Source organism: Nelumbo lutea, chromosome 3 (genome assembly GCF_056320005.1).
Source record: "Nelumbo lutea isolate HS-2025 chromosome 3, American lotus-T2T, whole genome shotgun sequence".
Classification (NCBI taxonomy): Eukaryota; Viridiplantae; Streptophyta; class Magnoliopsida; order Proteales; family Nelumbonaceae; genus Nelumbo; species Nelumbo lutea.
Genome location: NC_142686.1, coordinates 25,624,345 through 25,647,578, shown reverse-complemented (window position 1 = coordinate 25,647,578; position 23,234 = coordinate 25,624,345). Strand labels below are relative to the sequence as shown.

Sequence of the window (23,234 nt, the reverse complement as noted above, 5' to 3'; positions counted from 1 at the left end):
TTTAGGCAAACTCCATACCTTCTGTGGATCTAGGGAATTAATTAGCAGGAATAATAATATACATATCCTTCATGTAGCTTGGCCATATAGGACCACACTGGACCTTAAAAACTAACTTCATTGAGATGCGCCTCTTCAACGCACTTAGGCAGAAGCCAACCTGTACTATATTAATACTAAATAAAGAAAAAAAAAAGGAAATTTACATAGTTGCAGAGCTCATCTAAGACCAATTGGACACAATTTCTTCTTCGTAGATCTTGGCTTGTCTCCCAGCTGATCACTGTTCTATTGGCTGTTGGGAAATGGGTTTGTCATGGAAGGCCAGTTTCAATTTTACCTTCTTTATTAAGTGCCTCTTCCACATCATGAAGGAGATGCTTTGTCAGACTCTCTTCCTTCTCTTGTGCTACGACTTTCTTCTCTTCGTTTTTTCCCCAAAGAACAGAATACAGACCAATCATGATGAGAATTGCCCCAATAATCCTGCAAAACAACAATACAAAAATCACAGTATAGAGGATTAATTGGATGAACGTACATTCAAAGGCTTGAAGTATCTCTACAACCTCAACCAGTGTTGGCAAATTATTAGTTCTTTTTTGTAATTAATTTTCTCTTGTCACATACCCTCCAGAGTATAATTGATCACGAAGAATCAAGGATGCCATGATTGCGACCAAGACAGTCTGCACTGGTTGGAAGACAGCAACGAAAACAGGTCCTCCTTTGTGAATACACCAGGTCTGAAGAGCAATGACAATTCCGGATGACACAACTCCCTAAGGACAAAAGAAAGATCTCTGTATTGGATTATAATGAAATCATAAAATTTTAATACAATTAGCAAACATGAGTTCATGAAGAAGAAATCAGCTTGAGTGGATTACAGCATAGAGGATGGTTAAGAGCTCCTCCTTGGAGTGGATTATCCAGCGATCAGTGTCTGTTTCTACAAGGGATGCTATTACCAAGAACTGTATCAATCCGAAGAAGCACGTAAATGAAGTTAGTGAGAGCTTAGCCGGATACTTTCTCAGTACTGGAGCCTGCAAAGGATCAAAATTTCAATGTCAAGATGCGAAGATGATCTGTGAAGAGAAAACCAACATTACCCAACAAAAATATTGAGACCTTAAAGAAAAGAAGAAGACAAGGTGATGAGTTCAGGGATAATAAGATAAGCTAAGCTGTAGATTTAATAGATGCAAGTGGGAATTCCGAGTTCATCCATTTTTTTCATGTCAAAGTTATATCTCTACATTTTTGTCTAAATACAACTACCTATTATGAATCCTGAGATTCTGGAGCTTAAATAATTTGATCTGGATATTGATAGTTAGTGGCTGACCTGAAGTACCATCCAACCAGACCACGATAAGCAGTGCCCAAGTAGGTAAAGACAACCAAATGTCCAGTTCTGGACAGTCTTCGAAGCGACAAACGTGTTATCTTCTATTGAATTTCCCAGTGGGTGCTCTGATAAGTGCAGAAGGGGAGGACCCTTGTAGAGAGTAATTACGGTGGCGCCTGCTACACTTAAAATGGTTCCCACCACTTTTGCCAACCCATCTCTCCTTGCAATATTAACTTGCTCAAGCCTGTCAGAGAGAGAGAGAGAGATGTCAAGACAAGATTCTATCTTCAATCACAAAATATAAAATTATTGATTGGTATAAGAGCACCCACTACCTGATAACTGAAGCCATGGCAAAAGTAATTGCCGGAACTGAGTTCTGCATTGCAGATGCAAAAGTTGGAGATGCGTAATATAAACCAAGGAAATAAAAGCCTTGATTAGCAGTGATCCTGAAAGCAGAAAAATTAGATGAGAAACGAACCAGTTTCCACTTGCCCAACAAAATAGCATTGAATTAACTAATAACAACTCATTCGAACAAACAAAAAGAAAGAAAATACATGAAGACAGATAGCAAGGTGGAAGACTAGCAATATCAAAGAGGCCAAATTTATTCCACTTACCCGACTAATGCAAGAAGGAAGAATTGAACCAACAATGAGAAAGTAAGAGGCGGTCTTTCTTTCCTGAATGTCACAACCAACAATATTACTATCTTAACACCATTAACAAAAAAAAAATATTTAAGAGCATGAAAAAGCATAAAAAATGGACTCACTTCTCTAAGAAATAAGCAAAAGGTCCCAATAAGACCAGTGCAATGATGTTTCTATAAACTGGGTAAACAACTTTGGTGACACCCATGTTGAGTGCAAACCTAGAAACAATATGGAAACCCGCAAAGCAAAACTGAAGAGCGAGCAATGATAGGAGAAGCTTCATCTTCTCAGAGCTCGCACTTTCTCTTCCCATATTTCTTCCTTTACTACACCTTCACAGTTTGTTTAGTTAATTTGTTTAGTGATTACAGTCCCAGAGGCAACGCATTTATATAGTTGGAGAAGCGAGAAGGAACAAATTTGCAAATAATTTGTATGGATTGATGCATGAGGGGGGCAAGGTCTGATAATTGTAATATTATATTTGTAGAGTGGATTCATACAGTGGGCAAGAGCCTGACAAGTGTTTGCATAAACGTAAGCATTTATACATACATTATGTCATTTACGTAAATCTTTCTCTGCATGCAATCACTTGATTGTTGTCTTCGTTTTATCTTTATTCCAATTTGCTCGTTGACTTGAACGATTGAATTTTGATGGGGAGACAAGGTTGAGTTAGAGCATGTTGGCCAGGTCGTTAAAGAAAGGCCAGCCCCCTATATATATTTTGTATTTATTGGTTATGGGGGTTAATTATCAGTTATGCCTCCACCATCCCTTCATTCTATTTAATTCGTGATGTGGGTCCCTTGTTCACATATTTATATAAAGGGAAAATTTTAGATTAATAATACGCTGTAATTTTGGTTTAGCACCACTTTGGTCTCCAAACTTTAAAATTTGATAATTTAGTATTCAAACTTTTAATAAATACTAATCTAGTACCTATCATTAACCATTTGTTAAGTGCCATTTGAAAATACATAAATATCCTTCAAGTGTCATATAATTCTCTTTATCTATCATTCAAACGTTGACAAAAAAATGAACAACCCAAAATCTTTGCCTCTTCTATTCAAGAAAGCTGGGGTCAATAGAATGTCCACTAAGATGTAACTCTAACTTTCTTGAATAGAAGAAACAAGGATTTGGGACTCTTCGTTTTTTGTCAATGTTTGGATGGTTGATAAAAAGAATTAGATGACACTTGAAGGATATTTATGTCTTTTCAAATAACACTTAACAGCTGATTAACAGATTGGTTCATGGCAGGTACTAGATTGGCACCTTTTGAAAGTTTTAATACTAAATTGTCACGTTCTAAAGTTCAGAGACTAAAGTAGCACTAAAACCAAAGTACAAGGTACTAATCTAAAATTTTCCCTTGTATAAAAAAAAAAAAAGATCCCTCAAATGACCTATTATATAGCCTTCTTATTTTTGGGATTTGCCTAGTTAATTTGAACTCATCAACCTGCTATGTATTCTTTTGAGACCCTTTGAAACTGAGACAATGGAAAGAAATGAAAGAAAAATAGAGGGCATATATATTGATTCATGAGATAGTGAGGATTATCTGATTGATTTTGGAGCTATGAGGAAATAAATTTGGTGGCCCAGAGTTCATAGCACATATATAGATAAAATAATTACGAACTATATCTGGGTTCTGGGATGAAGCAAGTGATATTAGGTTTTAGCAAGTAACTCATTGTTTAACAGTTTCAGTAGTGACCTAGATTGTCTGTCAGACTGTTTAAAAACAACCAACCAGAAGTCCAGAAGGACCAGAACTTAACCCTATCTAGTTTCCGATTTTCCTGGTTCAATCATCGGGTTGGTTTTAAACGCATTCAACTTAGCAATACATTATAAACAAATCTGCTTAACCGGCCAATTTGAACCTGAAAACACTGCTGGAATGGCCTAGAAAACTACACCATTAATTTGATATCCAAATGAAATTAACTGGGATTTATGGTCCCATTTAACCTAATCTGATGGCCTGCTCAGCTCGGCTAGTTCAGTTTCTAAAAAACTGGTCTGGACAATGAGAAATAGTCTGGTGAAAGAAAAAAAAAAGAAATAAAACTCATATATGAACATTAGTACTCACCAATTTATGAGGGCATCAGGGTCATTTAAAAAGCCGAGGACTTGTGATCAGAAATAATAAATTAGCCATTTAAGAGTAGGTGGTTCATCTGAAATTAAAATTATGTTAGTTGTAGGGAATGGGTGGAGCAGAATGGAAGAAAAGGAATCAAGATAGCATGTGGTCCTTCATATGAGTTGGGCAGTTTGTGATTTTCTAAAGTGAACCAGAAGGCTTAAACTTTTGAAGGCACATGTAGAGAGAAATACATTATTTGCATGATTACATTGTCTGGTAATATCATATCCTTCTCACTTCATCTAACCCTAAGAAATTGCATTTGTTTTATTTCCACATACCACATGCCCTAGTTTGTATTCAATTAAGATCATTCCCTAGTCGCTCCTTAGTGTAGACATCAGATACACAAGTCATGAACTACAAGCCCATAACCCCACTTAATTTCGAATAAATGGTGATTAAATCAAAAACCCTTTTGACAATTTATCTCTCTTCATGGACCCATAATTATTTTCTGATTTAATAAATGTTTTGAACCTTATCATCATCATCACCGACTGAAGATCAATGTTCATGTCGAGATGCGTATATATATATATAACGATCAATTGGGAAAAGGAACTAGAGGTGGGTATAGTTGTATAACTTAATGCGGAAAAGTTGGCTACTAGAAGAAGAAAGACGTGATTAGAGTTACATCAGATAGACTGGCAGGAGTCCTGTATAAAGAGTGCATATGGTTCATGGCCAACTTCGTTCATGAACCTTTCTTTCAACAACTTGGTGCATGAAGATGTATTAACAATTAACAAAATTGCAATTTGGAAACATTTAGAATATTCCATCAGTCCTGTTCGTATATGACTATTTATATATCATTTGTTCACAAACAGATACCCTCTGTGAGAGAGAGAGAGAGAGAGCGAAATGTAATTATTTTCAAAACACGGGTTTGTCTCAAGGCTAATGTTTTCAAAAGGGGAAGTCATAGAACTGATTGTGGACTCGAAGGACCAGCCGACATATGACAATAATTTGGCAACAATTTTTGTTAGGAAATTATTCCCAAAAATCATATAAAACAATAATCCCAACCATCCAATCTTGACCTACATAAGAAATTTAATGATCAGGGGTTTGGCGGTTGAAGATGTTGAGCTGAATGAAAATTTGGGTGAAAGGCTATATTGTCTACACTAGACTGGTTTCATCGTTAGTTAATTTTAGTTGTTTTCCCTCCAATGACATCGCAATACATGGCATGACAGGAACGCTTCATGATACTTAAATGCCACACGAACAACTATCGATCTTGAGGTGCATCACGGAATTAGTTCGAATACATCGTAGATCATTTCAGTCCCGCCTGACCCAGAAAATCCGGGCTTGGGCCTAGTTTTTTGTTAAAGCCCGACCTAGATATTTATAAATAATATATATACATCTTTATGTATATATATTATTTAAAAATATTTGATAATTAATATTTTATATATTAAATAGAGATTAATAGAGATTTGCCGAAGATTAAAGATTTTAATCCTATGGTCTTAGATCTTACCAAATTCTAATCTATTACTTAATGAAATATAGAAATTACTAAACCCTGATCTTCTCAGCTCTCTCTCCCTCTCACCAATTTTAAATCTAAAGTTTAGAGTGGTTGCAAGTTTTGGGTAAAATTGAAACCATTTTCAATATTTTATTACTTATTTATTTACATTAATTTGAACTATTTTTTCTTAGTTTGCTAATATCTTTTTTATTTCACTTTTTATTTGTAGGAGTTGAATGGAAGATGGAGCCCCTTATAGAGATGTATAAAGTTTTTTTGTGGATATTACATGATCGATGGTTATTTTTTGATAGATATTATAGGTTCTAGGTTGGTTTTTTGTTGATAGAATAATTACTTTGTTAAAATTATCATTTTCAGCATACTAATGACCAATTGAAACTTATAAATTACAAGGTATAATTATTTAATTTCTTATATATTAGAAGCTTTTATCTCGATATTAAGTTTAAAGTTTCTTACAGGTTATTATAGTCTCCACGACAATAAGTGAAAAAAAAGTATAATTGTTTAATTTTGGAACTGAAATACAATATTTAGGCTCGGAATCTTGGCCCAGCCCGACCCGGGCTTGAGCTTATATTTTTAGGCCCATAATGCGGGTCGGACCCAGGCCTAGACTAAGCCCGTTGTTATAAAGGCAAAGCCTGGCCCGGGCTTGGCCCATGATCACCCCTAGGTTCAAGGGACCTCGACGTGAGGAGCAACCTCCCCCAAAGAACTTATCGACCTAACTAGGGTCCACGCAAAGTTCAAAGTATCGATATGTATAAGCCTGTATCGATCGATATGTATCGTGCCGATGGCTTCCCAATACACCCCTCCAGGGGTTGTATCGGGTCAACCACTGGTTCAGAGGGTATCCAGGCCTTAAACCGACCCCTTTGAACCGGTCTCGAAAAAAATAAGTAAAACCTAAGAAAACTACCGACACAACCCTCTCGATATTTTGGACCTTGGGTCCAGGTGGCGACCTACGAGACGTGCTCGCCAATTTCCTCTACGTGCATCTTATCACTCCCAGGTCCTCTGGAAGTCAACACCCACACCGATCGTTTAGGAGGCAACCAGATAAGGCATGGAAGCCTAGTCCGCATACAGAACTACATCCGAGGACTTTGAACCGGTAAGTCATATCCTCCCGGGGGTCTTGGATGCGGTGCATGAAGCTCACGCCAACCAACGCCTATATAAAGGCGCCTCCCATTTTCTAAGAAAGGCACGTGCAATTTAGCACTCAAGCTCTCTAACTTTCTCTCGCTTTCTAGCTTTTTGAAAACTCCAATTTGCTAATTTAAGCATCAAAGTGCCCACACTAGGTAAGGTTGCCTAGGTACTCTGATCTTTTCTCTCTTTCTTTATAGCTCGACCAAGCGACCTACCTAGTCTGGTGTCTGAGCTGTCCGCCAACAGGGAGTGTTAGATCGCGCACCATCAATTGGCGTCGTCTGTGGGAACATGCTACACAAAAGCTAAGTTATCACCCATTCTCTAAGCATTAAGAAATGCCATCGACCAAGGACAATAGCAACAATGCCTAGATTGAAGGAACCCTAGTAAGGGGGCTGAATCAGAATGACCATCCCAAACAAGCCTTATCAGCCTTGATCGCGAGGTCACCTCTACATGTTGAGCCCTCTACGGCTCCTGCGGCTATGGAGTCGCCCTCACAGGTCAAGCCTTTCAAGGCTCCCATGCAGGTTGACAACCTATAGATTGTGGAGCTAACCCCATAGGTTGAGCCCCCTATGGCTCTCATAGGAGTAGGTGGCCAACGTCTTCGAAAGCTGATGTAGTGCAGCAACAACACCAATCTGCAAATGCAACAATATGACAACCCACCAACACACGGCATAATTAACACGATCACCGAAGAGTTAGAGGCGACAAGTTCCGCTGCCCCCCGCTAGTTGAACATTAGTTCACGGGCCGTACCATGAAGGGGAGAGCCCACCAAAGCGACGAAGAGTAGAAGAAGTGGTCTACTTCAATGAAGACTATGCACGCGGGATCCATTACCCTCATAATGACGCCCTCATAATCAAGGTCGTGATCCACAATTACAAGGTAAAAAGGGTACTTGTTGATTCCGGCAGCTCGACAGACATTATGTTCCTTGGAGCTTTCAAGCAAATGGGACTGTGGAGGGAAGATCTGGCCTGAGACGTTGTGCCCCTAGTCAATTTCAATAGCGAGATGACCCGAGCTCTTGGTCAGATCAACCTATTCGTGACAGCAGGAGTCGTGCCAAACAAGACAAGGTTGTGGCGTGACTTTCTAGTATTGGCAACAACATCACCATACAACGCCATTCTAAGTCGACCAATACTTCACTATTAGAGTAGTGTTATCGACATACCACCTCGCCATGAAGTTCCCCACCGACCACGAGATAGGAGTAGTGTGCGGCGACCAACTCAAATCGCAGAAGTGCTACATTGCGACATTGAAGCATAATGGGAAGCAGGTCAATGTCAACCTACAGGTGCCCCCGGAGAACAACAAGGAAAGAGCTCGCTCGATAAAAGGCACTGTCCTAGTGTCAGTCTTAGGTACCGACCCCTCGAAGATAGTGTAGATTGGTGCATGCCTCAAGGAACCATTGCACTCCGAACTGATAAGATTTTTAATTAATAATCTAGATGTTTTTGCTTGGTCAATTACCGACATGCCTGGCATAGACCCTTCTATGATAACCCATAAACTGAAGATAAACTCCTTAGCTAGACCGATAAAACAAAGGAAAATGAACTTCGCCCAGGAGAGGTGGAGAATAATAGATGATGAGGTCAAGGAGCTCCTCGTGACGGACTTCGTAAAGGAGGTCGAATATCTGAGTTGGATTTCCAATCTAGTTCTCGTGAAGAAGGCCAACGGGAAGTGGCGCATGTGCATCAATTATACCGACCTCAACAGAGTCTGCCCAAAGGATAGCTTCCCACTCCCTAGGATAGACCGCATAGTAGATGCGACCTCAGAGTATAAGCTATTGAGCTTCATGGATGCATAAACCAAGAGAAGATGGCCTTCATGACTAAGACCGACCTTTATGCTCTTTCTCGAGCAAATGAGATCGCTCCTGTGCCTCGATAATCAAGATGGTGAAGTCTTGCGTAATGCTACATTCAACTCTTAGACTCTTCCAACTTGGGGAGCAAACTAGACCAATGCCTACTAACCGATTAAACTAGTCATTCCGGGCGAATGACCCACAATGAGCTACTCCCTTCACTGAACCGACCTCGTTTCGGGAGTGAGGGGCAATTGATGAAGGGAGATTTGGCCCTCCAATGACATTGTGACATGTGGCATGACACAAATGCCACATGACACCTCAGTGCCACACAAACAGTTGTAGATCTCACTAAGTCAAGGAGGTGCACCCCGGAACTAGTCCGAACACCTCGTACACAGGTCAAGCACCTAGGGAGAGCGCCTAGTGGCACATCATCCAAGACCGGCCTGTGGTACCTCGTCGGTACCGGTCCAAGGGACCTAAGTGTGAGGAGCGACCTCCCCGAATGATGACCTGACTAGGGTCTAGGTGGCGACCTACGAGACATGCTCGCCGATCTCTACGTGCATTTTATCACTCCCAAGTCCTCCGGAAGTCAACACCCACACCAATCATTAAGGAGTCAACTAGATAAGGCACAAAAGCCTAGCCCGCGTGTGAAACTACCTCTAAGGAATTCCGACCGATAAGTCATGTCCTCCTGAGGATCTCGGACGCAATGCGTGAAACTCATGCCAACCGACGCCTAATATAAAAGTGCCCCCATTTTATAAGAAAGGTACACATAATTTAGCACTCAAGCTCTCTATCTTTCTAACTTTCTGAAAACTCCAATTCACTAACTTAAGTATCAGAGTGCCCACACTAGGTAAAGTAGCTCGGTTACTCTGACATTTTCTCTCTTTCTTTATAGCTCGACCAAGCGACCTACCTAGTTCGACGTCCAAGCTGTCAACCACTAGAGAACATCAAATCGCACACCATCAGATAGTATAAGAAACTAATGAATGAACTGAAGGTTCTTATTTTATTTATTTATTTATTTGTTTGTTTGTTTTGATAGATGTGCAAGTGTATACTTGATGGATAATATTAAGGCCAAAGTGTGATAAGATGAAAACAGAATCCGAGTCCAATTTATCCTAATCCTGAGGCTTTGTTTGTTTGCAATGGAATTTTTATTTGCACTAGTACAAATGCATGGAAGTATAAATGAGAAATTGAACATTTTGGTCTATTTTAAATTGGGGTTGTAGTTTATTTTGCTTCACAGTCCAGTCCAGTCTGATTTGGAGAAAATCTTATACCAAACCAGAAAATAATGGTTTGAGAAATTCTCATTTTAGTGTAAAAACTAGATCAGACCACTGTTTTATTACCATCTAGTCTGATTTCTAACAGTCTAGTCCATTCTATTGGACTTAACCCAATTAAAAGGCCCAAACAACATACATACCTGCTTAAATAACAAATATAATTCAAACATCAAATTGAAATCTTAACAAGTGCTATCTAATTTTAATTATTAGGCATTTAATGGTTAATCAGGTTTCAAATCATATTATATTTATTTAATCTTATAATGTAAAGAGTTATGTGATATGCTCAAATCTTATATACAACAAGTATTTATTTAATAATATTATTATATAATATTACATATAATAAATCAGTTTACGGTCTGATTTGAATTTTGAATTCAAAAAATCAGACTGAAACTGTCAAATGAAATTTTTAAAATTTCCGAGATCAGATTAGACTGTTTTCAACACCAGACCAGATCAAACCGCCAGCTTCAGTTTGATTTGGTTCAATTTGGCGGTCTGGACCATATTATGAACACCTCTATCCTTAACTAGGTTTTCTAGGGTCCCATTACCAATGTGCAACGATATTAAGCATCCATTGTTACTCCTATCACTCAATTGTAACCATCCAAGGTTATGTAATGATCTGAGCTATTTCTGGTAAAGGAAAAATGCAGCTCGGCTCATTTCTTACAAAACCACTAATGACCTTATTTACGTCTATTCTTTTTAAGTTTCTATCTGTTCTTAGCGAAGCATTGACTCTATTTGGATGGTGAATTTACCTGCATGCATGCAGCTTAAACGTTAACCAAAATAAATTCATTTCATTCTAAGTTGGATCCTAACATTTTGCTTGTTTTCCTTCTTTTCGCCATAAAAAGATTTCCTGGGTCGGAAATTTTAAGTAGTTGGTCGATGGTCATGCTCCACTATGTTCCTTCTAAAGTGCAATATGAATATAATTAACCAACTGAATAGAAGCTTGAATGGCCAATGGCCATGTGGATGTAGTCTGGGTGATCAGTTGGCACCACACCCCAAGGTTCAAAGCATCAATATTGAGTGGCTATTTTAAGGTATTTCTAAAAACCCTTTTTTAATAACTAAACAACATAAAAATGGCCCCTGTGAAATTTTGGAAGAAAAAACTAACAGAACAAAAAAACAATTTTAAAGTACCAAAACACCCCTTCCGGCATATCAGGGTGTACTGATATTTTGAACCTTGCCCCACCCATGAGGTGCCACGGGTTCAAATCTGCAATTATCCCTGCTATCTTAACCCCATAACCCACTAATTACGAAGATGTTTAATTGGAGGAATCAATTTGCAAATCCAATTTTTGAGAGCAGCTGATTACCCAAATTGTGTAAAAAACCCGATTTGGTAAGACTGATTCTTCACAAATCAGCAAATGATGAAACAGTTCAAGTCCTGATAACATGACACGGCAGTGAGATCCTTAACTGATAACATGCAAACCAATAATGTTGTGACACAAAGAAGGCGGAAACAATGGATTTGATGGTCAAAACAATAAAAGAATGTATCAAAAGTTAACAGACATTAGGCCTGCTTTTTCACCAACACCAAAGGAAATAGAATGTTACTACTTAATACTGTTTGAAGTGATCAAGCTTAAAATAACCGTGCAAAACATGAGAACTGTAAAACAAATTACATTCCAGCAATTTTTTGCCCACACATTCGTATTAAATAAGATATAGAGAAAAGGTGTGAAAATAGTAAATGGTACAGGGGTTAACGAAGCTGGAAAAGAATCTAATTTGTGATACATTGAATATGCCTTGGATTGGTCTTCAGAATCAGATTCAAGTTTCACGACTGAAATTGGCATGTCTTTTTTCCTGACGATCTATTGGATGCCTTCAGGCAATAGAATTGTTAAACCTACAAATAGCAAAGATTTCTTCCACTGACTCGTTTGTTTGCATTTAATGAACCATGGACGTTTTTTCATTTTTTTTTTTATAAGCCACTGAATGGACGTCTGAGGTCTGAAAAAATGGCTTAAGACATCCCAGACTGTTCGGTGCAGCAGTTCAGACTTCCATCTACCTATCAACCCACACAGATATGTTTTATGTTTTTTTCTTGAACTGTAGTGTAAAGTATTTCATTAATCAAAAAACCAACAAAGAACCCCTGCACAAAGAGAAACTGAAGCCTGAATTTTACGTAGGATTTCTTCCATTGAAGCCTGAATCCCTTTAAACAGTCTCCTGTTTCTTTCACTCCATACAGCGCATAACACTGCTGAAGGAAGTATGCTCCATTCTACCTTTCCAGCTCTACTTTAAACCTTCTAGATGCCATGCATCAATGAGACCCTTCACTTTAGCTGGGAAGCACCATTTTACATCAAACACACCTACTATCCTTAACCAGATCCAATGAGTAAATTCTCATTGAATCAGTAAGTGACCAGAAGACTCCACATTACCATTGCATAGAGGCAATCCAAATCTGCCACCTGTAGCCCTCTTCTGACTAGATTTTGTTTTGTTAGGATCTTGTCCAGCACTAATGACCAGACAAAGAAGGCCAGTTTAGAGGGACAGCTTTAGTCCAAATCCTGTCACTTGGAAATGGTGTGGTCTCCTCCCTTGCTACAGATGTGTTTTATGTTTTGTTCTAAAAGCAACCCTAAAAAAATTTAATGACAGAAAAAGTGAAAAAACCATGTAATGTATTCTCCCAGCATCTTCCTTGCCACACACCCACAAGAGCCACACTAGATCTTTTTGCTTTTCAGAGATCAGTTCAGCTTTATCAAACACCACCAGTATCTTCTACTTCATCCAGATCCCTGTTTCTATTGGATATCTCTTTACTTTGTACAAATCCTTGTTGCTACTGCAATAAGCACTCTAACTTTATTTTACAATCAGATAAAACTGCAAGTGGCCTTTGGCATCTGAGCCAAGGGCTATTGGCCTTACAAAATCTGCTCAAAAAGAAGACCGCTAAAGTGGGAGGAAAAAGATAGTTCAGCCATCTAATGAGTTTCTATCCCCTCAAAAAGATACAATCTAGTTGAGGCTAAAATTCTCCCGGAACAGCAAGATATTAAATGAAGCAACTTCACAGAGAATAAGTCAGTTCTGAGTCATACAAGAACAATAAACCTATGTGAGAACCTGTGCAGAAGGGGATGAAGAATCCATTAGCCGTTCCTGCAGCAGCTAAGAAGCACCTGGTAATTTCATAAGAAGCTTCACTTCTCCAACTTAGACACGTAACAAGAGATGAGCATCTTTTTTTAAAAGCTTCTCAAAACAAAGAAAGCCACTGCATTCAATAGAACTTGCAAATTTGTTTTGTTCAAGATTGAATCCGTGTAAACAGCATAGCCCAGAAGAGTTAAGAGTCCATTTACCAATTCCTAAGATTTCCTAAACAAGAAAATACAGTATTGAGTTTTGAAAATTGTTACATTCATTTTACAAACTGTCCTGCTACTAATGACTGTTCAATAAAAAATTAAGAACGGATATTACTTTCTCAGATAGCCAATGTTGAAATAAACTTGGAGCGTGAACTTGATCAACTCACCTAAGTAGTCAACCTCGGGATAATAAATCACCTAAGAAATTTGTTCATGAAACTAGTACAGACTAGAGTGGAGCTGTGGTTAGATGTCAGAACCAACCCATTTCCCTGAACAGAAACCATACTCCACAGATAAACCAGCACCTGATAATTCAACACTATGATAGAATTGATGTGGTACCAATCACTTGTGCCTGAAAACAATGATGATTGCAGTGCAATTGTCCTTGCACCGCCGCTCACGGATGGCTTCTCTAACAAGACGACGGCTCACAGCGGTGACAGGTAACCCCTCCTGCCAAACCATTACAACAATTAGGAAGAGCACCTTCAAAGTCTTCATGTAGTTATTCAGTAGAAAGGTTCGACTAGGTATTGGAAAGATATGATACATGAAAATTTTGTGACTGATTGACAAGTATCATAAATAGATTAACCAATCAGGTGGTATTTATCAAAATTCACGGGTGGACTTTGATTGGTCAAAGCTCTTCTGGTACCATGTCTTTCCGGTATCATAGATTTTCCCTCAGTAGAAACAACTAAAAGACTTGCAGCTTAAAAACATTACATTATTTGTTCTACAAAAAGCTTAGGCTTTATTATGTCAGTTTGGAGGATTAGTCTCTTTTTGGCCCTTCTTAAGCATTCAATGTTCTTTTTTTTTATCAGCTTTAGCATTCAATATTCTGTATGAAGCTAAACTGCAAAACTAGTCTCAATTTCATGCAGTAAAAAACTTGTATGATTTACAACTAGTACATTTATGTTCCTCATGCATCACCATGTAGGAAAAGCATAGGCTCTATTTCAGCACAAGCATATGTTGGCAAATGTGTCAGGAATCTGATTTCCCAATTCCAAAGATGAGAAAGCTTACAGGATAGCACAGACAATCGTTGTATCGTGTTATCTACTGTTGGACAAAATACTATCAACACAGTGCTAGTACTATAAAATAGATGAAATATTAATGTTTATCTTAGTAAAAACAAAGTATTCATTATTAGAGAAAAGCATAGTTTGTTCTTGTGAAGTACCACATCAACAGCAAGAAACGTCTCATAGGTTTTCCATAAGTACTCCCAAGACATCAGCAAGGATAAGTTTTATGAATACCTAAATTCAGGATCTTGAAATCAAACTTTAGTGTAAAAATAAGGTTGAGATCCATTTTAAGACTTCACAAGAAATTCTAGACAGCTTCCTATGGGCCCAAACCACATCACATCAAGTCCTTGAACAAATACAAATCCCACCTGTACACAGAATAAATACCAAAACCTAGTTGCCTCTACAACTACATATCTTTTCTTTTTCTTTTTCTTTTTTTTGTAAAACTTTTACATGTAGCGATATTCACTGGGCCGAGAGCACCCCCTCGAGTAAAGGCTTCCACAGCCGGTTGACCAAAATGAGGATCCCAAATTGCATGAGCAATAGGTCTTACATGTAAGGGTCCTGTACCCATGACTCAAAATTTCCTTGCCAAGCTACATGAAACAGATTTCCGTGCCAAATCCAGCAGAAATGAACTCCCAAAGTTCTACTTGAGTACTCCCTTAGACTTCCTCTAAGTTGCCGGAGTCAGGAACCTTTAAGGTCTGCTCTGTTTTCACCTCAACAACATTAAACACTATAGTAATTTTGCCAAACTCCAGATCAAAACCTAAATTGTCTCGATCTTAATATCATAGCCAACCTCCTAAGCAAGATTAAAGAGCAAAGACATGTGTTGTCTTCCACCATATGACTTCATTTCCTAAATAACCAAGACATACTCCAATACCAACATTTTGAACATAGAAATCCAAGTTGTTAAACTATATTAATATCATTACATATTTAGCAGTATGTCACAGTACGCTAAACTTATTTCAGCTGACCTTTTGAAAAAGGAAAAAACAATCAAATAATGGAATAAAACAAAAAAAGAAAAAAAAATGTTATTGGGCAAAATCCAACACTTGAGAAGCAAAAGAAGAAATAGAGAACAAATCCATCGGTATATGACATAACTATTAGTTTAGGAACAGTGGTGGAGATATTATTGCTCTAAAATGTATTATATTTTATTGGATTAACAGAAGAACCAATCAAACTTTTATTCACGTATTGTATGATACCTAAGATTTTCTCAACATATCCCAGTTATACCATGACAGTGATGTGATATCTCATTCACTAATTACTTGTATCCTGTTTCCTCAGCATATCCTATCACTAGTATCGATGTATCGTTGATTTAAATGCAGCTAAATCTCTGGTTAAAAGCTATAGAATGAAGCAATTACTAAGGATTTCCGCTCTATTGATAATAGAAGTCAGAGAAAAATAAAAGGAAAACTAAAGATCGAGAACAAAGAAAACATTTTTACCAAGAAATCCTTACAAAATAGAGAATGGAAGGACTAAGCAACAAAGGGGAAAATAGTAGGGAGAATAATCCCTTTAACTACGGTATGGTCCTTATGGACACAGATAATTTAAGGATTTTTGAAAATCAAAGCAATAGAAAGGCATAGTGTTAAAGATCTTACGGAGCAGAATTTCCTTGCAGGTAAATTCAAAGATGTTCCCAACAACTCTGTTTTTTTTCTTTTTTTTTGAGTTTCAGACACTTTTTATGTATCTAATCATATAAAGGAATTTGCTGCCAGAAAGACATGATACAGTAAGGGTTTTGACCAATCAACCCACCCCCCCACCCACACACAAACACACCGGTGAATTTTGATAGATCTCACACATGATTGGTTACCACTTTTATGATACCAGTTGATTGGTTACAAGCTTTTCCAGTATCATAGTTGGACCCTTGTACAGAGTAAAAGTTACCCTTGCACAGTAACTTATTGAGCAGGGTCTCACTACACGTCACACGATGTACATTTTGACAGTCTTAATGTGATACTTTACATTTACCTAAAAAAATCAAAATAGAGCATGCATAGATATACTAACCTTTAACAATTTATGGACAAAATCAACAGCATCACTTGGTCCAAATACCTGTACAGAGCAACAAATTCTAACATCATTAGAAGATTTGTCACAGTAATTCCAGTTATTTCTAGTGCTTCTTCCTGGGTGTCGTCAAAACTTTTGGGTTTGGGTAAGTATTTGGGGATTTCAATAGAGGGGATGGAGGAGGAGACAATCAAATTCCTGGAGGGAGTTGAACAAAGAACTCTCCTGGAGAGAGGAAAGGTAGCAGCAAAGAAAGGGGGAAATAATTCCAAGAGAAGCAGAGAAATGATGAGGCTAACATGGGGTTTAAATGACAAGGCAGGCAGCAGTGGGGGGGGGGGGGGGGGGGGCGGAGTTTGAGAAGTTAATTTGTACTTTGTCTGTGATTTGTAATGGAGATAAAAATTTTATCTTGGAATGTAAGGGGTTTGGGTTCGGGTAGCAGAAGACTTGTACTGTGTGAATCCCTGAAGAAGTCGAGGTCGAAGATTACTCTGTTGCAAGAAACCAAACTGGACAGTGTGGAAGCTGCAGTAGTTAGAAGCATCTAGGGGGAGGATGAGGTCAAATGGAAGACTAAATTGGCAGTAGGGAGTGCAAGGGGGCTGTTGAGTATGTGGGATCCTTCTGTTTGTAGCTTGATCTCCTCTCACATTGGAAACTTTTCGGCTTCCCCAGTTCTTAAATTTGATGAATAATAATAAGTTTATTGATTCATAAGCAAATTAGAGTGAGTTCATACATCATCCCAAAGAGAGGCGCGAGCTGCAGTCCCTCCTTGAAACTTACAAGTAAACTAGGAAAGAAAAACAAGAATCACAACTGAGTCCAAAATAATTCTTCCCTATTTACCCCTTGCTTAGCTAACACATCTGACAAGGTATTTGCTGATCTCCCCACCCACTGTACAGTGACCAACATATTCCTTGTCAACCAACTAAATTTCTTCATTTCATTCTTGTATCGCCACATAGCCTCTTCAGAATTTTTTAACCAACCCACCACCACTTTGGAATCCCCCTCGATTATTAGATGTTGTACCCCCAGCTGGTTTGCAAATTGGACTTCTTGTACAGCAGCTAAAAGTTCTGCCCTGATGGAATTCCCAATTCCCAAAGGACCTGAGTAGAGCAACAAAATCTCTCCCTTCTCATTTCTCAAAGCACCCCCCACTCCGGATAATCCTGGATTACCCATGTTGCTTCCATCAAAGTTCAACTTAATTGAGCCTTTGGGTGGAGGAGACCAGCTTGTAATTGATTTGGCCTTTATAAATGAACACCTTGCTACTGCTGACCAATTTCTCCAAATGTCATTAAAGGAGAAATGATGAAAGATTTCCAAGGTCTTCAGCCAATGTATTGTCCTATTTAACACACAGTCTTTCAAATCTTAGCTGATCCTTTCCTTATCTTGAAAAATTCTGAGATTCCTTAGTCCCAAAGAGTCCAAGTCAAGGCAACACGAGCACATCTCCACATAATTCTCCCTATTTTGTAGACCAATAAAAGGTAGAATGGTTGAAGAGCATGTGAACTTCTGCTGGTAGACTCCAACTACCCCCAAACAACGAAAGTAGCCAAGCCCAAAGGTCTGCAGAAAAGGGACAAGATACTAATAAATGGTAACAATCCTCACCATGAGCTCTACAGAGGATACACCAATTAGGAGAAATACAGAGAAAAGGTCTTCTCTTTTGTAGGTTGTCTAAAGTGTTTACTTCCCCATGGAAAATTTTCCAACAAAAAGCCATAATTTTTGGGGGGACTGGCTTACACCAAATTTCTTTTGACGGAAAGGGATGGTGAGTAGGAAGTTGAGAGATGGACTTGAAAAAAGAAGCACAAGTGAAGGTTCCATTGGGTCTAGGAGTCCAAACCCTCTTATCTGGCTTGGAGGGATCCAAACAAACCTGATTGAAACACCCAACCAACAAAGAAAGAGACTCAATTTCAGCATCCCTAAGTCCTCTACGAAACCCAAAATCCCAAGTAGGATCTAAGGGTGTCCCCAAAGGTAAGACAAATTTTGAGACCACCTCTTTTTTTGTACAAAGAAATAGAAAAAAGCGAAGGGAACAAATCCTTTAACGGTGAGTCTCCTACCCAAATATCCTCCCAAAAAAGGATAGAGTTGCCAGAACAAACTTCATACCTGATCAAATTGAGGAATTGAGGAAGGGTGTTGTGAATAGCCTTCCAAGGTGCTGCTAGGTTAGCTTGCCTCGATACACCAGCATCCCATCCATTCTCTGACCTCCCATGAATGCTTCCCACCACCTCATGCCACAGTCTCTCTCTTTCCAAAGGCCATCTCCACAACCATTTCCCTAATAGAGCTTGATTCTTTCTAGTTACCCTCACAATTCCCAACCCCCCTCTTCTTTACTTCTGCACACAATTTCCCAATTAACCAAATGATCATTTCTCTCTTGTCTCGTCTCCCATAAGAAGTCTCTCATCAACTTCTCCAGCTTCCTAGCTTCCCTAACTGGTATCCTAAAGACAGACAAATAATAGGTGGGTAAGTTAGCCAAGGTAGCTCTTATTAGGGTAATTCTTCCTCCTAAAGAGATATAGTTCCTCTTCCATGAGACTAATCTCTTCTCAAACTTTTCTAACACTGGGGTCCAAAATCTACTCTCCCTAGGATTTGCCCCTAAAGGAAGCCCTAAATATGGCATAGGCCAAGCAGAGGTGGAACACTCAAGACACTTTGCAATAGCCTCAACCTCCCCTACCTCCAAATTTATACCTGCTACACAACTCTTTTCCAGATTTATTCTCAAATTATAGACACTTTCAAATCCTTTTATTAGCTCCTTTAGGTTTGCTACCTTTTCATTAAGACCTTCACAAAAAATCATTAGGTCGTCTACAAACTGAAGGTGGGTGATGGGGACTTGGTGTCTCCCTATTCTCCAACCCCTAATGGCATCTTCGATCAGCCTTAGTAATGATCCTACTAATCACATCAGCTACTAAGGTAAAAAGGAAGGGTGAAAGTGGATCCCCTTGCCTGACACCCCTGCAAGCTGGAAAAAAATCCTTCACCGTACCATTTACCAGAATAGAGTAGTGACAAGTACTGATACACCCAAAGATCCAACTACACCACTTGTCCCCATATCCACCATTTCACATAACCTCGAATAGAAACTCCCAGTCCACCAAATCATGGGCCTTTTCAAGATCCAATTTACAAATGAATCATTTCCTACTAGACCTTTTCATTTCCTCCACACACTCATTCGCAATTAGAATTTGATCTGTTATTTATCGCCCTTGAATGAAAGCCCCCTGAGTTTCACTAATGATGGTAGGGAGGACCGTTTTGATCCTCAATGAGAGCACTTTAGCCAGAATTTTATAGATGCTTGTCACCAGACTAATAGGCCTATAATCTTTTGGGTGGTTGGCATCATTCTTCTTAGGTATCAAGGACAAAAAGGTGGCATTAATTCCAGGGTTTATAGTGTGATTGTTCGCAAATTCCTTAAAGACTTCAGCTAGATTCTCTTTCAACACCCCCCAACAGTCTTGATAAAAACCCATTGTAAAGCCATCAGGACCCGGAGCCTTGGATCTATCCATTAGAAAGACAACTTTCTTAATCTCTTCTTCCTCAAAATCCCTTTCCAACCACCTTGCCATTTCTTCATCAATTCTTGGCCAATCCACCCTTTCCATGACTGTTCTCTCACTCAAAGGCCCTCTATAAATCGATTTGAAGTGGTTCACAAATTTTCTGGCTATGTCATCCTGGTTGGTAATCAACTCCTCTCCTATCTCTAGCTTGGTCACAAAACTCTTTCTTCGTCTCCCATTTGCCAAATCATGGAAGAATCTAGTGTTCCCATTGCCTTCCTTAATCCACTTGTGTCTAGATTTTTGTCTCCAACTGAATTCTTCCCTCAATAACACTTCTTCCAACTCCTTTTTTAATTGTCTCCTTAGCACTCTGTCCTCCTCGGTCAGCCCATTGTGAGATTCCTTTATATCCAAATTCTCTATTCGAGAGATTAGGCCCAATTTTTGCTCCTCAATTCTACCAAACTGATCTCTATTCCACTCTTTTATTTTAGCTCTCAAACTTTTTATTTCTTATGGAACTTGATCCCCTTCCATCTTACCCCCCTCTCCTCCTCACCCCACTACTCCTTCACTTTTTTCACAAAATCTGGATGGGTAAGCCACATATTTTCGAATCTAAAAGGTTTGAGTCCTATAGGAAAAGACTCAGTTCCTATTTGGATAGGACAGTGATCGAAGATGACCCTGGGTAATGCCCTAGCAACCAAGTTTCCCAAACTATTCTCCCAGGCAAGGTTAAAAAGGAATCTATCCAACTTCGAGCACAAAGGAGTTTCCTGAAGGTTGGACCAAGTGTAATTGGCTTGCAACAGAGGTATTTCCTTTAGTTCACAATCTTCAATAAAACCATTAAATTTCTTCATGCTTGTTGAGATTACCTGTTGGGGATTACTGGTTTCATCAGAGAATCTAATGACGTTAAAATCCCCGCCCAGGCACCAAGGACCATCCCATAGCCCTTTGATTGCATATAGATCCTCCCACATCTCATTCCTCTCTCTATAGGAATTAGGGCCATAAACATTGGTTAAAATCCAGACACACCCATTCTCTACATTCTTGCACTTAATAGAAACTGAGAATCTGCCTATCAATTCTTCCACTACTTACACCACATCCTCCCTCCACAGTGTTACAATCCCCCCCGAAGCTCCCCAAGAAGGAGACGAGCTCCAACCTAAACCTCTAGACCTCCAAAAACTCCTAACCCATCTCCCATTTAATTCCATCAGTTTGGATTCTTGTAACAGCACAATATCAGGTTTTTCCCTTCGGAGTAGGTCTTTGATCGCCCTTTTCTTCCTTGCACTCCCTAACCCTCTTACATTCCAGCTAATAATTTTCATTGATACAAAATAGCAAAGGAACCCAATAAGAGACCATATTCTCCTCATTTTAGGCCCTTCCTCCTATCCCCTCTACCACTGAATTCTAAATCCCCCTCAATGTCTGAAATTAGCCTTTCCACTTCAGATCTTTTTTTCTTATTTGTTCCTCTTTCCCCCCGCCCCCCTTCCCAATTTCTCCATCCTTTCCAGCCAATGTTTGAGAAAGAATTTTACCCTTCTCACACTTATTTTGGCTACAGCATCTTTCTACCTTTTTATTTTGTTCCTCCATCATTGTACAGATCATCTCCCAAATTCTATCCGCCTCCCCCTTATTGCTTCCTTCCAACACCCTCTCTCCTCCTTCCACTATCACCCTCTCTCTTGCATCAGAAACTCCTCGATGGGAAGCTGGGATATCTGTTACAGGCATAGCAAATAAGTCAATACCTAAAACAGAATTGACACCCATACCTGAAAGAACGGGGGTAGGACTAGAATCACTGGAAATGACTTGCTGACAGTCGGCAAATGGTTTTAAAGCCGTTCCCCTTTTAGAACAAGGTTGTGAAGTAGACATGGTGAAAGAATCACTTCCTGACGACCTACCCACTTGGAAAACCTTTCTCTGTGTTTCCGACACTGGAGTACCCGCATCCATCCTCACGGCCGATTCTTGTCCCTCTCCACCAACATCCTGTAATTCATTAGACTCAAGGTCAGCTCCCTCGACGAAGGGAGGAGTTTTCAGAGCTTTAGAACCAATTTCTTCACCAATCCTAGTCTTTCCACCACCTGCCTCTTCAGTCTCTTCCTCTAAAAAAACTCTGTAATTCCCTAGTTCTTAAATTTGCATATGGAAATATTTGCCAAGTCACAAATGTATATGGTCCTACTAATCGAAATCTTTGGGAGGAGTTCTGGGAGGAACTGGCTGAGGAGAGGAGAAATCTGCCTTATCCTTGGGTTATTGGTGGTGATTTTAATGTCACTTTGTCTGCTGAAGAAAAAAATTCCAGAGGGAGAAGATCTAGGGCAATGGCCCAGTTTGCTGATTTAATCAACAAGTTTGAATTGATAGATTTACCTCTCCATGGTAGTCAGTTTACTTGGACTAATAATCAAGATATCCCCACCCTTGTGAGACTGGATAGGCTTTTGGTTACCTCTAATTGGGAAGAGCTCTTCTCTGACTTTAAGCAGATTGCCCTTCCTAGGCCAGTTTCATATCATATTCCAATTCAGTTAGTCTGTGGTTCCAGAGATAGAGTCAGAGACCCATTTAAATTTGAGAATGCCTGGTTTCAAGATGTTAACCTTATCCCCTTGTTGAAGACTGTGTGGAAAGATTTGTAGGTAATGGGAACCAACTCATTCATTTTGGCAAAAAAAACTTGGTGCCATTAAAGCAAGATTAAAAATCTGGAAATTGGAGAAAAGCATGAATTTTGAGTACTGTAAAGGAGATTGATTCAGTAGAAGAAATGGGTCCTCTATCAGAGGAGTGCAAATTGAAAAGATCTCAGGCGAAGTTGAAGTATGATAAATTGGCCGTGACTGAGGAAATCAAATGAAGACAAAGAGCTTTTGGCTAAAAGAGGGGGATAAAAACACACATTTCTTCCATAAAATGGCAAATGCAAGAGCCAGAGCTTCTGTAATCAGTAGGTTGGAAGGGGAGGGAAGGGTGGGGGAATCTAAGACAGAAATAAAGACAGTGGCAACCAGT

The 23,234-nt window shown here is 39.1% G+C and overlaps 2 protein-coding genes across 14 annotated transcripts in view; both read right to left on the bottom strand.

Annotated features, from left to right (window-relative positions):
- LOC148863743 (WAT1-related protein At3g18200-like) lies at nucleotides 1-2,332 on the bottom strand. The gene is made up of 7 exons (XM_088976278.1): nucleotides 2,139-2,332; nucleotides 1,984-2,046; nucleotides 1,693-1,809; nucleotides 1,352-1,601; nucleotides 891-1,049; nucleotides 631-782; nucleotides 1-486 (listed from the first exon to the last, which is right to left on the bottom strand). Exons 1-7 carry the CDS (start codon nucleotides 2,330-2,332, stop codon nucleotides 315-317), a joined length of 1,107 nt encoding a protein of 368 aa, XP_088832404.1. The 3' UTR covers nucleotides 1-314.
- Nucleotides 2,333-13,531: 11,199 nt separating this feature from the next.
- LOC148863741 (Protein phosphatase 2C family protein) overlaps nucleotides 13,532-23,234 on the bottom strand; it is a 45,829-nt gene continuing 36,126 nt past the window's right edge. For all 13 annotated transcript variants that reach the window (XM_088978383.1, XM_088978393.1, XM_088978388.1 and 10 more), the window contains 2 exons: nucleotides 16,579-16,626; nucleotides 13,532-13,909 (listed from right to left, as the gene is read on the bottom strand). In XM_088978383.1, the coding sequence (XP_088834509.1) occupies nucleotides 13,799-13,909; nucleotides 16,579-16,626 (159 nt within the window). In that variant the 3' untranslated portion in view covers nucleotides 13,532-13,798. The remainder of the gene's footprint in view (nucleotides 13,910-16,578; nucleotides 16,627-23,234) is intronic.

Excerpts from the sequence above, each read along its gene's own strand:
- LOC148863743 (XM_088976278.1), bottom strand. The coding sequence starts at position 2,332 with ATGGGAAGAGAAAGTGCGAGCTCTGAGAAGATGAAGCTTCTCCTATCA. Across the intron at positions 1,050-1,351 it reads CTGGTTGGATGGTACTTCAG|GCTCCAGTACTGAGAAAGTA; the intron begins GTCAGCCACTAA and ends GATCCTTTGCAG. Across the intron at positions 783-890 it reads TCTTAACCATCCTCTATGCT|GGAGTTGTGTCATCCGGAAT; the intron begins GTAATCCACTCA and ends TTTTGTCCTTAG.